Source organism: Pristis pectinata, chromosome 11 (genome assembly GCF_009764475.1).
Source record: "Pristis pectinata isolate sPriPec2 chromosome 11, sPriPec2.1.pri, whole genome shotgun sequence".
In the NCBI taxonomy this organism is placed as follows: Eukaryota; Metazoa; Chordata; class Chondrichthyes; order Rhinopristiformes; family Pristidae; genus Pristis; species Pristis pectinata.
Window position 1 is genome coordinate 3664271 of NC_067415.1, and position 22728 is coordinate 3686998.

A 22728-nucleotide genomic window follows, 5' to 3' on the forward strand; every position below is an offset into this window, starting at 1 on the left:
TCCGGATAGTAAGAATCAGTGTGGTCATCCATGTGTGGAGCCACAGGAGATGAGTGAGATCTTAAATGAAATCTTCTTGTCTGTATTTACCGTGGATAAGATCATGGAAACTAGGAAATTCAGGGAAAAGAACAGTGATGTCTTGAAACATATCTACATTACAAAGAAGGACGTGTTGAGGTGCTTAAAGGTAGATATAATCCCACTGCCTAATCAGTTGCACCCTTGGACATTATTGGAAGCAAGTGAAGCCACAGATGAAGCATCAGAAGACTGGAGGGTGGCTAATGTTGTGACTTTATTTAAGAAGGGCTGCAAGGACAAGCCTGGGAACTACAGGCCGGTGAGCCTAACATCAGTGGTGGGAAAATAATTGGAGGGGATTCTGAGGGACAGGATCTATCTGAATTTGGAAAGTCCAAGGGTGATTAGGGAAGGTCAGCATAGCTTAATGGGTGGTAAATGGTGTCTCATGAATTTGAGTGTTTGGAGAGGTGACTGAAAGGATTGACAAGGGAAGGGCAGTAGATGTTATCTACATGGACATTAACAAGGCCTTGGACAAAGTCCCGCATGGTAGGCTGGTCTGCAAGATTATATCACACGGGTGAGCTAGCCAGTCGGATGCAGGATTGGGCTGGTGGAAGGAGTCAGAGGGAGGTAGTGGAGGGTTGTTTACCAGACTGGAGGCCTGTGACCAGTGGTGTGCCGTAGGGATCGGTGCCGGGTCCCCTGCTGTTTGTCATCTATATGAACGATTTAGAATGTAGGTGGCACGGTCAGTAAGTTTGCTGATGGCACCATAGATAGGGCACCTTGGTCAGCACGGACCAGTTGGGCCAAAGGGCCTGTTTCCGTGCTGTATGACTCAATGGCTCTTATGTGCAGTGGACAGTGAAGAAGGTTGTCTAAGGTTACAACAGGATCTCGCTCAACTGGGAAAGTGGCAAAGGAACGACAAAGGGAATTCAACTCAGACAAGTGCAAAGTGATGTATTTTTGGAAGTTAAACCAGGGCAGGACACACGCCGTGAACGGCAGCGCCCCAGGGAGTGTCATAGAACAAAGACACCTAATGGCACAAGTACCTAGTCCGCTGAAAGTGGCGACACAGGTAGACAGGGTGGTGAAGAAGGCGTTTGGCACACTCACCTTCACCTGTCAGGGCAATGCGAACCAGAGTTGGGATGTCATGTTACAATTGTACAAGACATTGGTGAGACTGCACTTGGAGTACTGTGAGCAGTTCTGGTCGCCCAGCTATAGGAAGGATGTCATTAAGCTGGAGAGGATGCGGAAGAGATTCACGGGGATGTTCCTGGGACTGGGCTTGAGTTATAAGGAGAGACTGGACAGGCTGGGAATGTTTTTCCTGGAGCGAAGGAGGCCGAGGGGCGACTTTATAGAGGTTTATAAAACCATGGGGGGCATCGATAAGGTGGACGGTCACAGTCCTTTCCCCAGGGTAGGGGAGTCTAAAACTAGAGGGTATAGGTTTAAGGTGAGAGAGGAAAGTTCTAAAGGGGACCTGAGGGGCAAGGTTTTCACGCAGAGGGTGGTGGGTATATGGAAGGAGCTGCCAGAGGAAGTGGTAGAGGTGGGTACAATTACAGCGTTTAAAAGAGATTTAGACATATACATGGATAGGAAAGGTTTAGAGGGAAATGGGACTCCCTCAGGTAAGAACCTTGGTCAACATGGGCAAGATGGGCCTAAGGGATTGCGAGGGTGATTCGGGAGGGTTTAAACTAGTCTGTGAGGGGGATAGGAACTGGAGGAGTAGGTCAGAGGAAGAAGGGGATGGGTAAAAGTCAGATCTAACAGGTAGAGAGGCTTTGAGGAAGGAGAAGCTGAGTACAGGCTACAAAAGTAGGAAGGTCGATGGGCTAAAGTGCATTTAAATGCAAGAAACATCAGGAATAAGGGAGATGAACTGAGAGCTTGGATAAGCACATGGGACTACGATATTGTGGCTATCACAGAGACATGGCTGACACCAGGGCAGGAATGGATATTGAATATTCCTGGTTTTCAATGTTTTAAAAAGGATGGGGGGGGGGTGGGGGGAGAAGAGGAGGAGGGGTGACGATACTGGTCAGAGACGCTATTACAGCTGCAGAAAAGGTGGATAATGTAGAAGGATCCTCTCTAGTGTCAATATGGGTGGAAGTTAGGAACAAGAAAGTAGCAGTTAGTCTACTGGGAATATTCTATAGGCCCCCCGGTAGCAGCAGGGATGCTGAGGAGCAGATTGGGAGGCAGATTTTGGAAAGATGCAAAAATAACAGGGTTATTATCATGGGAGACTTCAACTTCCCAAATATTGATTGGAACTTGCCTGACCAACCTATTGGAGTTTTTTGAAGAAATCTCAGGTAGGGTGGATAAGGGAGAGGCGGTAGATGTTGTGTATTTAGACTTTCAAAAGGCCCTCGACAAGGTGCCGCACAAGAGACTGATTAATAAGATGAGAGGTCATGGAATTACGGGTAGGATAACAGAATGGGTGGAGCATTGGCTGGTTGGTAGGAAGCAAAGGGTGGGAATAAAAGGATCCTATTCTGGTTGGCTACCGGTTACTAGTGGTGTGCCGCAGGGGTCGGTGTTGGGGCCGCTTCTTTTTACCTTGTACATTAACGATTTGGATGATGGAGTAAATGGTTTTGTGGCTAAGTTTGCAGATGACACCAAGATACGTGGAGGAGTAGAGAGTATTGAGGAGACAGGAAGGTTGCAGAGAGACCTAGATAGTTTAGGAGAATGGGCAAGGAAATGGCAGATGAGATTCAATGTTGAGAAATGTGCCGTTGTCCACTTTGGAAACAGAAATAAACGGGCAGATTATTATCTAGAAGGGGAGAAAATTCAAAGTACAGAAGTACAAAGGGACTTGGGGGTACTCGTGCAGGATACCCTTAAGGTTAACCACCAGGTCGGATTGGTGGTAAAGAAAGCAAATGCTGTATTGGCATTCATTTCGAGAGGTATAGTGTATAAAAGTAAGGAAGTGTTGATGAGGCTCTACGGGGCACTAGTGAGGCCTCATTTGGAATACTGTGCACAGTTTTGGGCCCCATATCTTAGGAAGGATGTGTTGATGTTGGAGAGGGTTCAGAGGAGATTTACAAAGATGATTCCCAAAATGAAAGGGCTTACATATGATGAGCATTTGTCGGCTCTTGGACTGTACTCACTGGAATAAAGAAGAATGAGAGGGGACCTCATAGAGACATTTAAAATGTTGAAAGGACTGGACAGAGTAGATGTGGCCAAGCTATTTTCCTTGGTGGGTGAGTCCAGGACCAGAGGGCACAATCTTATAATTAGAGGGTACAGGTTTAAAACAGAGATGAGGAGAAATTTCTTTAGTCAGAGGGTGGTGAATTTATGGAATTCCTTGCCATGGTACAGCAGTGGAGGCCAGATCATTGGAGGCGTTTAAGGGGGAGATAGATAGATATCTAATTAGTCAGGGTATCAAGGGATATGGAGATAAGGCCAGAAATTGGGGTTAGATTAGTTTTTTTTCCCTCATTTGCCACCCCCCCCCATTTCTCATTTCTTTTTCTTTTTTTCCCCTTTTCTTTGGAGCAGACTCAATGGGCCGAATAGCCTACTTCTGCTCCCTTGTCTTGTGATCTTGTGATCTAGACGGGGCGGAGTTTGTTAGGTGTGTCACAGCAATGTTGACAGGCCGATGAGAGGGAATGCCATATTAGATCTAGTTTTAGGTAATGAACCGGGTCAGGTGACAGATCTCTCGGTGGGTGAGCATTTTGGGGACAGTGATCACTGCTCCATAGCCTTTAGCATTGTCACGGACAGGGATAGGAGCAAAGAGGACGGGAAGATATTTAATTGGGGAAAGGCAAATTATCAGGCTATATAAGGCGAGAACTTGAGAGTGTAAATTGGGATGACATTTTTGAAGGGAAATGTACTATAGAGGTGTGGTCGATGTTCAGGGATCTCTTGCAGGATGTTAGGGATAAATTTGTCCCGGTGAGGCAGGGAAGGAATGGCAGGGTGAAGGAACCGTGGGTGACGAGAGAGGGGGAACAACTAGTTAGGAAGAAGAAGGCAGCATACATAAGGTGTAAGCAGCAAGGATCAGACAGGGCTCGTGAGGAATATAGAATAGCAAGGAGGGAACTTAAGAAGGGGCTGAGGAGAGCGAGAAGGGGACATGAAAAGACTTTGGCGAGTAGGGTTAAGGAGAAACCAAGGCTTTTTACTTGTACGTGAAGAGCAGAAGGATGGCTAGAGTAAAGGTAGGTCCGATTAAAGACAAAGGTGGGAGGATGTGCCTGGAAGCTGTGGAAGTGGGTGAGGTTCTCAATGAATACTTCTCTTCAGTATTCACCAAGGAGAGGGGTCTTGATGGCGCTGAGGACAGTGTAGGTGAGGGTAATGTTCTAGAGTATGTAGATATTAAGAGAGAGGATGTGTTGGAGCTGTTAGAAAATATTAAGACAGGTAAGTCCCCGGGGCCTGATGGAATATTCCCCAGGTTGCTTCGGGAGGTAAGGGAGGAGATTGCTGAACTGTTGGTTAGGATCTTTGAGTCCTCATTGTCCACGGGGATGGTACCGGAGGATTGGAGGGTGGCAAATGTTGTCCCCTTATTCAAAAAAGGTAGTAGGGATAGTCCAGGGAATTACAAACCAGTGAGCCTTACGTCTGTGGTGCGTAAGCTGTCAGAAAGGATTCTAAGAGATGGGATCTATGAGCATTTAGAGAATCATGGACTGATTAGGGACAGCCAGCATGGCTTTGTGAAGGGAAGATCTTGCCTCACAAGCCTGATAGGGTTCTTTGAGGAGGTGACCAGGAAGATTGATGAGGGTAGTGCAGTAGATGTGGTCTACATGGATTTTAGTAAGGCGTTTGACAAGGTTCCACATGGTAGGCTTCTTCAGAAGGCCAGAGGCCAAGGGATCCAGGGAGGCTTGGCCGTGTGGATTCAGAATTGGTTTGCCTGTAGAAAGCAGAGGGTTGTGGTGGAGGGAGTGCATTCAGATTGGAGGGCTGTGACTAGTGGTGTCCCAGAGGGATCGGTTCTGGGACCTCTATTTTTTGTGATATTTATTAATGACTTAGATGAGGGGGTGGAAGGGTGGGTTAGCAAGTTTGCAGAGGACACAAAGGTCAGTGGTGTTGTGGATGGTGTGGAGGGCTGTCGAAGCTTGCAAAGGGATATTGATAGGATGCAGAGCTGGGCTGAGAAGTGGCAGATAGAGTTCAATCCAGAGAAGTGTGAGGTGGTACACTTTGGAAGGACAAACTCCAAGGTGGAGTACAAGGTAAATGCCAGGATTCTGGGCAGTGTGGAGGAGCAGAGGGATCTGGGGGTTCATATCCACAGATCACTGAAAGTTGCCTCACAGGTGGATAGGGTAGTTAAGAAAATTTATGGGATGTTAGCTTTCATAAATCATGGGATTGTGTTTAAGAGCCATGAAGTAATGATGCAGCTCTACAAAACTCTGATTAGACCACACTTAGAGTACTGTGTCCAGTTCTGGTTGCCTCATTATAGGAAGGATATGGAGGCGTTGGAAAGGGTGCAGAGGAGATTTACCAGGATGCTGCCTGGATTAGAGAGTATGGATTATGAGGAGAGACTAAAGGCTTTACTCATTGGAGAGGAGGAGGATGAGGGGAGACATGATAGAGGTGTACAAAATATTAAGAGGAATAGATAGAGTGGACAGCCAGCGCCTCTTTTCCAGGGCACCAATGCTCAAGAGGGCATGGCTTTAAGGTAATGGGTGGGAAGTTCAAGGGAGACATCAGAGGGAGGTTTTTCACCCAGAGAGTGGTTGGTGCGTGGGATGTGCTGCCTGGGGCGGTGGGGGAGGCTGATACGTTGGTCAAGTTCAATAGATTGTTAGATAAGCATATGGTGGAATTTCAGATAGAGGGATATGTGGGAGGAAGGGGTTAGATAGTCTTAGGTGTGGCTTGAAGGTCAGCACAACATGGTCGACCAAAGGGCCTGTATTGTTCTATGGTTCTATGGGCCTGTTTCCATGTTGTATGACTCTCTGACTCTGTGAGTGTTCACCGGTCACTTTCAGTAAACACGATGCCTGGTATCAGTCCTGTACCCTGGGCGAATTGTCCACCATCTTCCCTACATAACAGCTGTTTCATTGGTGGCAAAGCAGTTCAGAAAAGGCTGAGGATGTGTTAGGCGCCGCAGAAATTTTCTTTACGACAGTTAGCTGGACAGACCTAAAGCCAACACCACCATCTACTGGTCGGTGTTAGTACTTCAATTCCAGCATGACATCCAACAACAATGCCGGTTCATGCTCTTAGTGCAAAGACCATAAGACAAGACAAAGGAGCAGAAGTCGGCCATTTGGCCCATCGAGTCTGCTCCGCCATTCTCTCATTTAGCCCCACCCCTACCTTCTTACCATAACCTTTGATGCCCTGGCTACTCAGATACCTATCAATCTCTGCCTTAAATACACCCAATGACTTTGCCTCCACAGCCGCCCGTGGCAACAAATTCTGCAGATTCACCACTCTCTGGCTAAAGAAATTTCTCCGCATCTCTGTTCTGAATGGGCGCCCTTCAATCCTGAAGTCGTGCCCTCTTGTACTAGACTCCCCTACCATGGGAAACAACTTTGCTACATCTATTCTGTCCAGGCCTTTTAACATTCAAAATGTTTCTGTGAGGTCCCCCCTGATTCTTCTGAACTCCAAGGAGTACAGCCCAAGAGCCATCAAACGTTCCTCATATGTTAACCCTCTCATTCCTGGAATCATTCCAGTGAATCTTCTCTGAACCCTCTCCAACGTCAGCACATCCTTTCTTAAATAAGGAGCCCACAACTGCACACAGTAAGATGGGCATTTCCGCAGCACATCCCAAATAATTTGGCAGCCCAATGAACTGTATCTTCGCTGACATATCACAGCACAGAGGAAGCCATTCATTCCATCCAGTTCATGCTAGCTCCCAGCAAAGCAAACATCTTGCTTTAAATTATATTGGTAAATCGGTTTACTATTGTCACATGTACTGAGGTACAGTGAAAAACTTTGTTTTGCATGCCATCCATACAGATCATTTCATAACACAGTGCATTGGGGTAGTACAAGGGAAAACAATAACAGTATGCAGAATAAAGTGTTACAGTGACAAAAGAAATTTTGCAGACGCTGGAATCTGGAGCAATACACAAAAAGTGCTGGAGGGACTCGGCAGGTCAGGCAGCATCCGTGGAGGGAAATAACCAGTCAACGTTTCGGGCCGAGACCCTTCATCAGGACTGGAGAGGAAGAGGGCAGAAGCCAGAATAAGAAGGTGGGGGGAGGGAGAGAAGCCCACGCAGGCAGGGGACAGGTGAGTCCAGGTGAGAGGGGGAAGGTAGGTGGGTGGGGTGGGGGAGAAGATGTAATAAGCTGAGAGGTGATGGGTAGAAGAGGCAAAGGGCTGAAGAAGGAGGAATCCGGTAGGAGAGGGCAGTGGACCATGGAATAAAGGATGGGGGAGGGGAGGGGAGGGGATGGGCAGCTCATCGAGGAGGGGGAAGGGAGCCCCAGGAATGAGGGAAGATAAAGGAGGTGGGGGGAGGGGAAGAAAAACAAGGGGAGGGGTTACAGGAAATTAGAGAAATCGATGTTGAGGCCGTCAGGTTGGAGACTCCCAAGGCGGAATGTGCTGTTGTGTTATAGCTACAGAGAAAGTGCAGTGCAGGCAGACAACAAGGTGCAAGGTCACAACGAGGTAGATTGTGAGGTCAAGGGTCCACCTTAACGTACCAGGGGACCATTCAACAGTCTTATAACAGTGGGTTAGAAGCTGTCCTTGAGCCTGGTGGTACATGCTTTCTGGCTTTTGTATCTCCTGCCCGATGGGAGGAGGGAGAAGAGATAAAGCCCTTCAACCTACTCTCTCTCATGACTCACCATCTCCCCCGGATATTCCACCCCTCACCCACACACTCACAGCAGCCACTTAACCCACCATCCCCGCACGTCTTTGGGATGTGGGACGAAACTGGAGCACCCGGGGGAAACCCACGCGGTCACAGGGAGAATGTGCAAACTCCACACACAGACAGCTCTGGAGGTCGGGATCGAACCCAGGTCTCTGGAGCTGTCTCTGGAGTTAGCGGCTCTACTGGTCGCATCATTGTACCTCTTCTTTGCAGAATTATCATTAAATCAGAGGAATTTACAGCACAGAAGGTAGGTTTCAACAAAGTCCAAAGAAGTATAAGAGGGGCTTGAGCAGGGATAGAGGCAGTGAACAGTGGGGACAATTCAATCCCCTAGTTCCCAAATGAGTTTGCACCTTCTCCCTGTGACTGCATGGTTTCCCCCGGGTGCTCCGATTTCCTCCCATATCCCAAGGACGTGCGGGGTCGGTGGGTGAATCGGCCGCTGTAAATTGCCCCCTAGTGTGTGGGTGAGGGGTAGAATCTGGGGGGAGCTAATAGGAATGTGGGGAGAGAATAGGTTAGAGGAAAACGTGGGGAGGGATGGGATTGATCTGAGAGCAAGCACAGTTTTGATGGGCAGAATGGCCTCCTTCTGTGCAATGGGGAAATATGAGAAAAATGGAATGATTATTCATCTATCCGGATGCATCACGGTTTGGTACGGCAGCTGCTCTGCCCATGACCGCAAGAAACTGCAGAGAGTTGTGGGCACAGCCCAGACCATCATGGAAACTGGCCTCCCCTCCATGGACTCTGTCTACATTTCTGGCTGCCTCGGTAGAGTAGCCAGCATAATCAAAGACCCCACCGACCCCGGACATTCTCTCTTCTCCCCCCTCCCATCGTACAGAAGATACAAAAGCCTGAAAGCACGTACCACCAGGCTCAAGGACAGCTTCTATCCCGCTGTTATAAGACTATTGAACAGCTCCCTAGTACAATAAAATGGACTCTTGACCTCACAATCTACCTCATCATGGCCTTGCATAGTATTGTCTGCCTGCACTGCACTTTCTCGGTAACTAACACCTTATTCTGCATTCTGTTATTGTTTTCCCTTGTATTATCTTGATGTACTGATGTGATGAAATGATCTGTATGGATGGCATGCAAAACAAAGTTTTTCACTGTACCTCAGTACATGTGACAGTAATAAACCGATTTACTAATTTACCCCATTACAGGAAGGATGTAGAGGCTTTGGAAAGAGGTTCGGCAGGATGCTGCCTGGTTTAGAGGGTATGAGCTATAAGGAGAGGTTGGACAGACTGAATTGTTTATTGTGGAGCATTGGAGGCTGAGGGGAGACCTATCATAAAATTTATAAAATTATGAGAGGCATAGGAAGGGTAATTAGAGTCTTTTTCCCAGGGTAAAAATGTCAGTCACTAGAGGGCATGTATTTAAGGTGAGAGGGGGAAAGTTCAAAGGAGATGTGCGGGGCAAGTTGTTTTACACAGAGAGTGGTGGGTGCCTGGAACAGGCTGCCAGGGGTGGGGGTGGAAGCAGATACGATAGTGATGTTTAGGAGGCTGTTACATAGACACATGAATATGCAGGGAGTGGAGGGATGTGGATCATATGCAGGCAGAAGAGATTTACCTTAATTCAGTATCGTGTTCAGCACAGACATGGTGGGCTGAAGGGCCTGTTCCATGTTCCACCACAGTCTGCAGGTGAAGGTTCTTCCACAATGTTTTGAATCAAGAGATTTGGCATCTTAATACAGCAATGATGAAAGAACAGTTAAGTCGTGAATCTAGATGCCTTGGAGAGGAACTTGGTGCTGATGTTTCCATGTACTCAACGTTCTCGTCCTAGGTTCAATGTTATTAAGCGGCGTAAGGGTACACACAGGTAAACATAATAGATGAAGATTCAACGTATTCCGCCAAAAGCAGACAGATTTCAAATTCTGATCTCTCCACAGCCAATCTGTATGTGGGCAGATTGCACAAAGTGAGGGATAAACATTCCCATCCTTCCACCAATACTCTCCCTGATATTCCAGGTCACTACTGGGAAGACCAGTGGTATATCTGTTGCATCCTCTTGACAGGGAAGCTATGGTAGTGTAGCGGTTAGCATAACGCTATTACAGTGCCAGCGACCCAGGTTCAATTCCGGCCACTGTCTGTAAGGAGTTTGTACGGTCTCCCCGTGTCTGCGTGGGTTTCCTCCGGGTGCTCCGGTTTCCTCCCACATTCCAAAGACATACAGGGTTAGGAAGTTGTGGGCGTGCTATGTTGGCACCGGAAGCGCGGCGACACTTGCGGGCTGCCCCCAGAACACTCTATGCAAAAAGATGCATTTCACTGTGTGTTTCGATGTACATGTGACTAATAAAGATATCTAAGCTGTCGGTTTAACAGCTCATCCCTGAGAGATGAGTTTACAAGGGTCTATAAAATCATGAGAGGCATACACAAAGTGAATTGTCACAGGGTGGGGGAGTCTAAAATTAGAGGGTATAGATTTAAGGTGAGGGGCGTAAGATCAAAGGAGATGTGTGGGGCAAGTTTTTCTTACACAGAGAGTGGTGGGTGCCTGGAATGCGCTGCCAGGGGTGGGGGTGGAGGCAGATACGATAGAGGTATTTAAGAGGCTCTCAGACAGGCACGTGAATGTGCGGAGAATGGAGGGGTATGGACCATGTGCAGGCAGTAGGAATTGGGTGTCATGAGATTAATTAGTTCAGTCAAAGGGCCTGTCCTTCTGCTGTGCTGTTCTATGAGATCATGAGGGGGTGTAGTTAAGGTGGATGGTCACAGTATTTTTTCCAGGGTAGGGGAGTCTAAAACTAGAGGGCATAGGTTGAAGGAGAGGGGGGAAAGATTTAAAGGAGACCTGAGGGGCACAGAGGGTGGTGAGTATATGGAACAAGCTGCCAGAGGAAGTGGTTGAGGCAGATACAATAACAATATTTAAAAGACATTGGGACGTGTACATGGAAGGGAAAGGTTTAGAGGGATGTGGACACAATGCGTGCAAATGGGACCAGCTTAGATGGACATCATTGTCAATGGGACTGTTTCCATATTGTATAACTCTGTGACCCACCCACCCCAGACATTCTCTCTTCTCCCCCCTTCCATCGGGCAGAAGATACAAAAGCCTGAAAGCACGTACCACCAGGCTCAAGGGCAGCTTCTATCCCGCTGTTACAAGACTATTGAATGGTCCCCTAGTATGATAAGATGGACTTTTGACTTCACAATCTACCTCGTTACGGCCTTGCACCTTATTGTCTGCCTGCATTGCACTTTCTCTCTAACTGTGACATTTTATTCTGTATTCTGTTATTGTTTTACCCTGTACTAGCTCAATATGAATGGCATGCAAGACAAAATTTTTCGCTGTATCTCGGTGCATGTGACACTAAAAAACCAATTCCAGGAGATTGTATTATTGCATTACAATTCCAAATTTGTACTAGAGAACCGTTCAATAGTCTTATAACAGCGGGATAGAAGCTGTCCTTGAGCCTGGTGGTACGTGCTTTCAGGCTTTTGTATCTTCTGCCTGATGGGAGGGGGGAGAAGAGAGAATGTCCATTGGGATATTTAACTACAGCAGGCATCACAAACCAGCTCCAATCCCATTTTCCTCGGACATGTTCAGAGTATGGTGACTGTTGGTGATGGAGAGCAGAAAGCCTTTGTTTAGGGGTGTTGGTACCTCAGTGGATGACACAGGAAGGGAGGGAATGAACCTGGCCCTCTCCACATATTGGGATGCAGGACATCAGCTCAGTCATCATCAGGAGTGCTGGGAGGTAACCGATCACTGGCTCTTTTAGGGGTTTCTGGACCACATTAAAAGCCTAGAAACATGGAGCCAGCCAACAGCTCTGCCATTCAACAACATCGTATCCGATCTGATCCAGGCCACAGCTCCTGCTCCCTGCCTGGTCCTCACAGCCAATAACTGTAGACAAAGAATCTATCTCTGCTTGGATATATTCAGTGACTCTGTCTCACAGTGCTCTAGGGTACTGAATTCCATCTTAAATAGGTAACTGATCTTGCTGTTATATTGAACGGTCCCCTATTACGATAAAATGGACTCCTGACCTTACAATCTACCTCAGTATGACCTTGCACCTTATTGTCTGCCTGCACTGCACTTTCTCTGTAACTGTAACACCTTATTCTGCATTCTGTTATTGTTTTCCCCTGTACTACCTCATTGCACTGTTGTAATGAAATGATCTGTATGGATGGCATGCAAAACAAAGTTTTTCACTGTACCTCGGTACATGTGACAATAATAAACCAATTACCAATTTACCATTTTACCAAATTTATTTAGTTTTATAATCTTGAATAGATCCATACAGATCTCTTACCAACTTGTGCTGCCACAGTTAGGGATGTGACAATGGACACTGACTTCTCCCACCTATTCAAAGTGCTTGGTGAATGATGAATGCAGGTTATGTCTTTAAGTTAATCAGTACCTGGAACTGGGAGGACACGGCATTCTCTGACTGAACTACCTGTCACTGTACACGTGTTGCTCTCCCCGCCCTCTTCCACCTGACTACATACGCAGAAATTCCTCGGCAGCTGAAGCAGTCTGCCTGCCACACTCGACAGCCGGGACACTGGCAGACACACACACACAGGGAGAGAGGCATGAGTTCCACCGGCTCGAGGGGCACTGTGAAACCCAGCGTGAGCAGCCCCCAGAACGTGAGTGTGAGCTGTGCAAAACAGGTTCATGTTTAATCTTGTAATGGAGAGACTCTCAACTCCCACTTCCTCCTACTCCTCCCTCTCTCTCTCTCCTTCTCTCTCTCTCTTTCTCCTCTCTCTCCTTCTCTCTCTCTCTCCTTCTCTCTCTCTCTCCTTCTCTCTCTCTTTCTCCTTCTCTCTCTCTTTCTCCTTCTCTCTCTCTCCTCTCTCTCTCTTTCTCCTTCTCTCTCTCTCTCTCTCCTTCTCTCTCTCTCTTTCTCCTCTCTCTCTCCTTCTCTCTCTCTCTTTCTCCTTCTCTCTCTCTTTCTCCTTCTCTCTCTCTCCTTCTCTCTCTCTCCTTCTCTCTCTCTCTCCTTCTCTCTCTCTCTTTCTCCTTCTCTCTCTCTTTCTCCTTCTCTCTCTCTCCTCTCTCTCTCCTTCTCTCTCTCTCCTCTCTCTCTCCTTCTCTCTCTCTCTTTCTCCTTCTCTCTCTCTTTCTCCTTCTCTCTCTCTCCTCTCTCTCTCCTTCTCTCTCTCTCCTCTCTCTCTCCTTCTCTCTCTCTCTCCTTCTCTCTCTCTCTCCTTCTCTCTCTTTCTCCTTCTCTCCCTCCCTCTCCTTCCCTCTTTCCTCTTTCTCCCCTTCCCCTTTCTCTTGCTCTTTCTCACTCTCTCCTTCCTTTCTCCCTCTTCCCATCTCTCCCTCCCTCCCTCCTCCTTTATCTCTCCACCTCTTTTTGCTCCCCTTTACCTCTTTCTCTTTTCTTTCTCTCTTTCTACCTCTACTCTCTCTACCTCCCTCTCTCTACCTTTCCCTCTTTACCTCTTTACCTCTCCCTCTCTACTCTCCTCATCTCTACCTCTCTCTACATCTCCTACCTCTCTCTCCTTTCTATCTTTCTCTCTCTCCTCTTTCTCTCCCTCTACTTGTCTCCCTCTCTTTCTACCTCCATTTTTTTCTACCTCTCTCTCCTACTTCTCTCTCTCCTGTCTCTCTCTACCTCTCTCCCTCTACTCTCTACTCTCTCTCTACTTCTCTCTCTCTACTCTCTCTCTACCTCTCTCTACCTTTCTCTCTTTCTCTACCTCTCTTTACCTCTCCCTCTCTACTCTCCCCATCTCTACCTCTCCCTCTACCTCTCTACATTTCCTACTTCTTTCTCCTCTCTCGTTCTAACCTTCCCTCTCCCTACCTCTCTCTCTCCACTCTCTATCTACCTCTCCCTCTACTTCTCTCCCTCTCGCTCTTTCTACCTCCCTTTTCTCTACCTCTCCCCTACCTTTCTCTACCTCCTTCCTACTTCTCTCTTTTCTCTCTCACTCTACCTCTTTCTGTCCCTCTCCACCCCTCTCCCTACCTCTTTCTCTACTCTCTCTTCCCCTCTCTCCACATTTCCTACTCTCTCATTCTCTTTCTCTCACTCTCTCTCTATCTACCTACCCCTCTCCTCTCTCTCTCTTTCTCTCTTACCCTCATCTCTCACTATCTCTTCTCTCCTAACCAAAACCCCCAAATCCCTCCCCAGGCGTTTATCAGCTGAAGCTTCTCCCGAGAAGAGTTTACTGACACTGGAGACCGGAGATGGCAGAGAGATCAGAGTCATAGAGTCATACAGCATAGAGACAGGCCCTTCAGCCCAACATCCATGCTGGCCAAGATGCCCATCTAATCTAATCCGATTTTCCCATTCTTGGCCCCTACTCCTCCAAACTTTCCCTATCCCTGCCCAAATGCCTTTTAAATGTTGGTATTGTACCTGCCTCAACCACTTCCTCTGGCAGCTCATTCCATATACCCACCACCCTCTGCGTGAAGAAGTTGCCCCTCGGGTCCTGATTAAGTCATTCCCCCCTCACTCTAAACCTATGCCCTCAGCTGTGTGTTCCCTGGTAGGGGATGGGTGCAGGGTCTTTATTCCGATCTCCATTTCCCTCTTGCTTGGACTTCTGTCTCCGAGATAAGACCCAGGACTTCTAATCCAACTGGTTCACCCTCCAAGTGAAGTCAACAGATGCTGGGCTAGGGGACCTGAATGAGGGTGGTCCCAAAGGACACAGAAAGAGGCCACTCAGCCCCACCCTCCTCCACAGTAGTACCCTAATCCCACATCCCATCCCACTTCCCATATCCACAATCTCCAGTAATTCAGGGTACCAACAACCTCCTACAAACCCCGCACTGCAAAACCGAGGGAAAGGGGAGCGTGTGAGAGAGAGAGAGAGAGAGAGAGAGAGAGAGAGAGAGAGAGAGAGGGGGGGGGGGAGGGGCTAGAGGAGAGGGAGAGCAAGATGGAGGAGAGGGAGTTAGAGAAGGAGAGAGAAAAGGAATGTGAAAGGGATATACGTCCACTTGAGATGATGTCAGCTGTGGCTAACTTCAAAAGGTGGTGGGTTCGAATCCCACTCCAGGGACGTGAGCCCTGAAATTTGGGGAGATATTCAGTGTAGTGTTGAGGGTGTACTGTCTTTCAGATGAGGTACAAACTCCCTCAGGAGGCTGCTGTACCAACGAACACAGGAAGTTCATCCTGAGGCCAATATTACTCCACAGTCGATATCACCAAAATAGATTGCCTGGTCGCTTTTGCAATTCTGTTTGTGGGATCTTTCTGTGCACTAGCTGGCTGCTGCGTTTCCTGCATTACAACTGCCTGAGGGGGTGGTGGAGGCACTGACTCTCACAACATGTAAGAAGTATCGGGACAAGCACTTGGACTACCAAGGCATCCAAGGCGCTGGACCAATGGGAGATGGGATTAGTATAGGGGGCTTCTTGATGGTCGGCATGGACCTGGTGGGCTGAAGGGCTTGTTCTCCCCGTAATCAGAAGGCGTACGGCATACCTGCCTTCATCGGTTGGGGCATTGAGGGTAAAGTCAGGAAGTCATGTTGCAACCATGTAAAAACTGGTTAGTCTGCACTTGGAGTATTGTGTGCAGTTCTGGTCGCCCCGTTACAGGAAGGATGTGGAGGCTTTGGAGACGGTGCAGAAGAGGTTCACCAGAATGTTCAGAAACAGAATCAGCTTTATTATCACTGACATATGTTGTGAAATGAGTTGTTTTGCGGCAGCAGTACAGTGCAAGGCATAAAATTTACAATAAGTTACAAAAATAAATAAATAGTGCAAAACAGGAATAACAAGGTGGCGTTCAGGGGTTCATGGACCGTTCAGAAATCTGATAGCGGAAGGGAAGAAGCTGTTCCTGAATCATTGCGTGTGCGTCTTCAGGCTCCTGTACCTCCTCCCCGATGATAGTAATGAGAAGAGGGCATGTCCCGGGTGATGAGGGTCCTCAGTGATGGATGCCGCCTTCTTGAGGCACCACCTCTTGAAGATGTCCTCGATGGCGAGGAGGGTTGTGCCCGCAATGGAGTCTGGATCAGAGAGTATTGACTTTAAGAAGAGGTTGGAAAAACTTGGGTTGTTTTCTCTGGAGCATTAGAGGCTGAGGGGAGAGGTATAAAATTTATGAATTAATATGAGAGGCATAGATAGGGTAGATAGTCTTTTTCTCAGGGGAATCTGTCCCTCACCATGTTTCCCCCACTCCTCTCAACTCTGCCATCCACACCTCTTTCTATTCATCTCCCCCTCATGTGTTTCCTCAACTGCCCCTTCAGCCCATCCCTCCTAATCCCCTCTACCCATCCATATGGATGTCAAGCCCACATAATCCCCTATCTCTCACCAGCCTCTTCTGATAACCTCCAGTTTTTTTTTCCTTGAGAAAGGGGTTGTTTTAACCCATGAAATCTTCTGTCTGTGCCCTCCTTGCGATAGAGATCGCAATCCCTGGATACACTCGTAGTGATTAAAGTACCCTGAAACAGTGGCCAAAGTGTACCATAAAGCCACCGAATTAATACCTAATCCTAAAGTAGTAGCAGGAAATTTAATTTTAAATCAGAAATTATGGGATTGGTGTTTTGGTGACATTTTTAATGACTGTTTTTGCAATGCTGTTTCATCTCTTGCTGAGGTGGGACTTTATAACATTGAAGAGAATGACGCAATAAGGAGAGGTTGGACAAACTTGGGTTGTTTTCTCTGGAGCGTTGGAGGCTGAGGGAAGACCTGATAGAAGTATATAAAATTATGAGAGGCACAGATAGGGTCAACCGTCAGAATCTTTTTCCCAGAGTAGAAATGACAAATACTAGAGGGCACAACTTTAAGGTGAGAGGGGGGAAGTTTAAAGGAGATGTATGGGGCAAGTTTTTTACAGAGCAGTGGGTGCCTGGAACGGGCTGCCAGGGGAGATGGTGGAAGCAGATGTGATAGTGACATTTAGGAGGCTTTTGGACAGGCTGTGAATGGAGGGAGATGGACCACGTGCAGGCAGATGGGGTTAATTTCATTTGGCATCATGGTCGGCACAGACATGATGGGCCGAAGGGCCTGTTCCTGTGCTGTACTGTTCTACATCCTATGTTCCGCGGTGCAGGGGAGGCCATTTGGCCCATTGTGTCTGTGCTTGTATTAAAAGCAATGCCGCCTAATGCCACCCTCTCAAACTGGGTCTGTGGGTCATGGCTCTTTAAGTACACATCCAGGTACCACTCATGTGAGTTGCTGCCTCTTCCACCCTCTTGGGCACTGAGTTCCAGCCTCCCACTGGCCCTCTAGGTGAAGAAAATGTCCTTATTTCCCCTCATCCTCCTCCCAATTATTTTAAGTCCATGCCCTTTGATTTTCAGCTCCTCTGTCAGGGAAATAACACTTCTGAGTTACTCTGGGCCCTTGATAATGTTATCCGCCTCTGCATGTCCTTCCCTCAGCCTTCTCTGTTTCCAAAGGAAACAATCCAGCTGATCCTAAAAGCAATCTGCTGGAGGAACTCGGCAGGTCGAGCAGCATCTGTGGGGGGAGAGGCATTGTCGATGCTTAAGGTCGAGATCCTGCATCAGGACTGAGAGTGGAGAGTGAAGGTAGCCGGTATCTCCCCTCTCCACACTCAGTCCCGACGCAGGATCTCGACCCGAAATGTCGACCGTCCCTCTGCCTCCACGGATGCTGCTCGACCCGCTGAGTTCCTCTAGCAGCTTGTGTGTTGCTCCGGATTCCAGCATCTGCAGTCTCTTGTGTCTCCAAGCTGTTCCTTATAGATTCCAATCTTCCAGTCCTGGAAACGATTCCAGTGCCATCATCCATGACCAAGGTTGAACAGGCTTTAAGAGTTATGTAACTATGGCACAGCCGTAAGCCCCCACTAACATAACATTCCAATGGGTCACACGTCTTCATTTTCTAATGGGCGTTCACAAATAATGGCACGATAACACTGTATGCACAACAATTAATTGTGTGTTCCAAAGGAATTTCTTGAGCTCTGCCCTGCCCTCGAAATGACTTATTCATCAAGTATTTCCAGAATCTTTCTTCAATGCTCAAAATACCATCGAACCACCTCGCTCACTCAATCCTTTCATAATGTAACTGTCTTTTTGCAGTATTGCTGAGGCTCTTTGGAGAACTTTCAATGATCCGACATAAGGATGTATCTCAAATGGTTTCCATTCTTCTGTCAGTTTCTGAGATCTGAATGATTAGTTGCTGAGGGAGTGCTGCGCTCTTTCAGTATCGCCCCTCCCACAGTGTGACCCTCCCTCAGTATCGCCCCTCCCACAGTGCACCGCTCCCTCGGTACTACGTGAGTGGATTTTTTTCCCAGGTTTCTCCCATGCAGATCTCATTGAAACCTACCGGATACTGAAAGGCCTGGATAGAATGGACGTGGAGAGGATGTTTCCATCAGTGGGAGAGTCCAGGATCTGAGGGCACAGCCTCAGAATAAAGGGACGTCCCTTTAGAACTGAGATGAGGAGGAATTTCTTCAGCCAGAGTGTGGTGAATCTGTGGAATTCGTTGCCACAGACGGCTGTGGAGGCCAAGTCATTGGGTGTGTTTAAGGCAGAGATTGATGGGTTCTTGATTAGTAAGAGGGTTAAGGGTTACAGGGAGAAGGTGGGAGAATGGGGTTGAGAAAAAAAAATCAGCCATGATTGAATGGTGGAGCAGACTCGATGGGCTGAATGGCCTAATTCTGCTCCTATATCTTATGGTCTTACATTACAAACTTTCCCAATTTTCTTATAATTCCCAGAGATTCCTTCTTTACTCCATTAACTCTCTCTCTCCCTGTTGGGCTCGTTGCTTTAGGCATCGTCAGTGGTTAGTTTGAACATCGGCGGCCACATCTACTGGACCACCCTCAGCACGCTGAAGAGGTTCCCGGGCTCCAAGCTGGCCGAGATGGTCAACGGACAGTCCAGGGCTAGGACGGATGCGGACGGGAGATACTTCATTGACCGCGATGGGACCCACTTCCAACACGTGCTGGACTTCCTCCGGGGCAGAGATCCGCCACCCCACCTGGCCGAGGAGGTCTACCACGAGGCGTTGTACTACGACATCGAGCCGCTGGTCAAGCTGCTGGAAGACTCGCCCAAGCTCTTTGGTGAGGTGGTGGGACGCAGGCAGTTCCTGGCCAGAGTGCCCAACTACCAGGAGAACATTGAGGTGATGGTGCGGGTGGCCAGGGCAGAGGCTGTGGCCTCACGGCACTCCATGGTGACGGTGTGCGTGGTGAAGAATGAGGAGGAAGTGTCCAAGTGCCACGAGGCGGTTAACAGCCTGGACACCAACAGGGAGTCGGTGGTGCAGTTCGGACCCTGGAAGGCGTCCCCCTCTGTCTCTGACCTCTTGCACTGCATCAAACTGGACATCGAGAGCAAGGGCTACCGAACCTCCTACCAACCTCTGGAGATGGGGAAAGGGTTCCTCATGAGGCCCTGCGAGTTCCTCTACAAGTTCACCTTCACCTGGTGGTGAGACTGCCCTTCACCTTCTCCTAAGTGTACCGTAGGAGCGCCAAGTGAACGTTTGATGGGACACCACTGAAGCTTGTGGCCTAGGGGAAACGAGGAGCCATGTTAAACCTGCAGGATGATACAGTTGAAGAAGGCCATTTGGTCCATCGCTCCTGTGCCTGCTCTTTGAAAGAGCACTCCAATGAGTGCCATCTCCTTCTCATTCTCCACCCCCCCAGACATCTTCCCCTCCAAGTATTTCCCCAGTTTTCTTTGGTGTTGCTGTTGAAACCACCTACACCAGCAGCCTGATCCTGAGCACATCATTGCTCTGGAGATATAAGATCTCCTTTCTCAAACCCTTTGTAACCAGTTACCTAAATTCTCCAACCTTCCCTGGGAAAAAGACACGGACTATCTACCCTATCCATGCCCCTCATAGTTTTATAAACCTCTATAAGGCCATCCCTCAGCCTCCTACATTCTATTGAGAACAATCCATAGAACCATAGAACAATACAGCACAAAACAGGCCCTTCGGCCCACCATGTTGTGCTGTCCATCAAACCACCCTGACACTATCTAACCCTTTCCTCCCGCATATCCCTCTATCTCACATTCCTCCATGTGCCTATCCAACAAACTCTTGAACCTGTTCAATGTATCTGCCTCCACCACCATCCCAGGCAGTGCATTCCATGCACCAACCACTCTCTGGGTGAAAAACCTCCCCCTGACATCTCCCCTGAACCTCCCACCCATAACCTTAAAGCCATGCCCTCTCGTCTTGAGCATTGGTGCCCTGGGAAGGAGGCGCTGACTGTCTACTCTATCTATCCCTCTCAATATTTTATATACCTCCTCTCATCCTCCTCCTTTCCAGTGAATAAAGCCCTAGCACCTTAAGCCTCTCCTCATATTCCATACGCTCTAATCCAGGCAGCATCCTGGTAAATCTCATCTGCACCCTCTCCAACGCCTCCACATCCTTCCTATAATGTGGCGACCAGAACTGAACACAGTAATCTAAGTGTGGTCTAATTAGAGTTTTGTAAAGCTGCATCATCACTTCGCGGCTCTTAAACTCCCAGCCCATCCCATCTCTCCTTATAATTACAGGCCTCCATTCCAGGCACCATCCTGGCGAATCTCTTCCACACTCTCTGTATTGCTCCCACATCCTGTAGTTTGGCGACCAGAACTGCACGCACAATGCCTTGATTCACTTAACGTCCGAATGATCCTATGAAACACTGGCCTCCATGTGGAAATATGAGAAACCAAGTTGGTGAACAATTCAATTGGTGGGCATAGTGGGAGCTGATGATGGGTGATTGGCAGGTGCCAATCTAATTTTCTGCTCTCTATAAACCAGTTCTAGTCCAGTGAGATCTGGGCTGCAAAGTTGGCTCTGTCTTCTTGCCTACTGGAACCAACAGGTTGGTTAGCGTTTGACCCTAAGTTCCAGACCCTTTCGCCTGTCCCCAAATGGCGTGGTATTTCCTTTGTGAACCTTACTTTCATTGCACGTTGTCCGATTGTGGTTGGGAGTGAAGCAATTCTGGACGGTTGCTCAATCCCATTGGGAAGCATACAACGTGCCTCTTGCTACTAATTTAAGGCTCCTTAGCACCTCATTGATCAAGTCTGCAGCGACATTTGAAGAAGCAACCATACAGCTTTCATCAGAGACTTTGGCATCGTTTTGGTCATGAATTCTGTCTGCTGCAGTTCACAGATACTCTACTCAATGAGACTCTGATTAGTAAATAAGACTGCTTTATGTTTCAACTAAATTTTTCATATAAAATAGATTGATGCACTTTCTCCCACCTTCAGAACACATTGGAAGTCTGGTAGTGTCAATGCACAATACACGTAGGCGACTCCCTTGTTACGGACTTTCATGTTATAGAAATTCGCCCTTACAGAATTTACAAGTCATTGCCCAAAAATTTGAGATATGGAATAAAATTCACTCTTACGGAACTTACATGGAAAAAAGTAAATAAATAAACACAAAATTTATCTTTTTTCAACTCGCGCTTCTTGACACATGCACAGATGACGCAGTTTCACGTTACGGAAAATCGCGACACGGACTGTTTTCCAGGAACACAACCTACTCCCATAATGTGGGGCTCTCCGGTATTGTTTTCACAAGGACCTTGGCAAAGAGTCTCTTCTGGCCCAGGGCAGCACCAAGACTGACCGCAGTGGAAGAGGGGATAGTGAAGTGGGGGAAATTAGAGGTGTCAATGGGAGAAAATACCTGAAAATAACAAAATAACAACGTGGAATGGATTTATGCTAAATGTGAATGTCCACTTCTGCTGATCATACACAGTGCCCTGATCAGTATCAGCAATCTCCTTTGTTATATAGAGTCATAGAGTCAGGCAGCACAGAAACAGGCCCTTCGGCCCAACTGGTCCATGCTGACCAAAATTCCCACCAAGCTGGTCCCATTTGCCCGCATTTGGCCCATATCCCTCTGAACCTTTCCTATCCATGTAACCTGTCCAAGTGTCTTTTAAATGTTGTTAATGTACCTGCTTCAACCACTTCCTCTGGCAGCTCACTCCGTATACAAACTAACCTCTGGATGAAAATGTTGCCCCTTAGGTTCCTGTTAAATCTCTCCCCTCTTACCTTAAACCCATGCCCTCTAGTTCTTGATTACTCAGCCCTGGGAAAAAGACTGTGTGCTATGCCTCTCATGATTTTATACGCCTCTGTAAGGTCAACCCTCACTTTTCTACGCTCCAATGAAAAATGGCCCAACCTGCTCAACTTCTCTCCATAACTCAGTCCCTCAAATCCTGGGAATATCCTCGTAAATCTCCTCTGCCCTCTTCCCAGCTTAATGATATAATTCCTATAGCAGGGTGACCAAAACTGAACACAATATTCCAAATGCAGCCTCACCAACGTCCTGCACAACTGGAACTGAACATCCCAACTTCTATACTCAATGCCCTCAATGATGAGGTTAGCTCATTTACAGCTGCAGTTCAATGGACTGCATTCTTGGCTAGGAATCAGATGACGATGGGTACAAATCCCACTTCTGGTATTCCCAGTGTGGTATCGAGGGAGTGCACCACTGTTGGAGGTGTTTCCTTTCAGGTGAGATATTAAACTGACTATTAAACCCTCTGCCCTGTCTGGGTGGAAGAGACATAATTATAGACAGACATAGCGCAGAAACAGGCCCTTCAGCCCATCGAGTCCACACTGACCGTCAACCATCCATTTGCACTAATCCCATGCTAATC

At 47.8% G+C, this 22728-nt stretch overlaps 1 protein-coding gene across 1 annotated transcript; it reads left to right on the plus strand.

Moving 5' to 3' along the window:
• Nucleotides 1-12521: 12521 nt before the first annotated feature.
• On the plus strand, nucleotides 12522-21709 carry LOC127575721 (BTB/POZ domain-containing protein KCTD14-like). Its single transcript, XM_052025721.1, has 2 exons — nucleotides 12522-12658; nucleotides 18801-21709. Exons 1-2 carry the CDS (start codon nucleotides 12602-12604, stop codon nucleotides 19470-19472), a joined length of 729 nt encoding a protein of 242 aa, XP_051881681.1. The 5' UTR covers nucleotides 12522-12601; the 3' UTR covers nucleotides 19473-21709.
• The last annotated feature ends 1019 nt before the right edge of the window (nucleotides 21710-22728 follow it).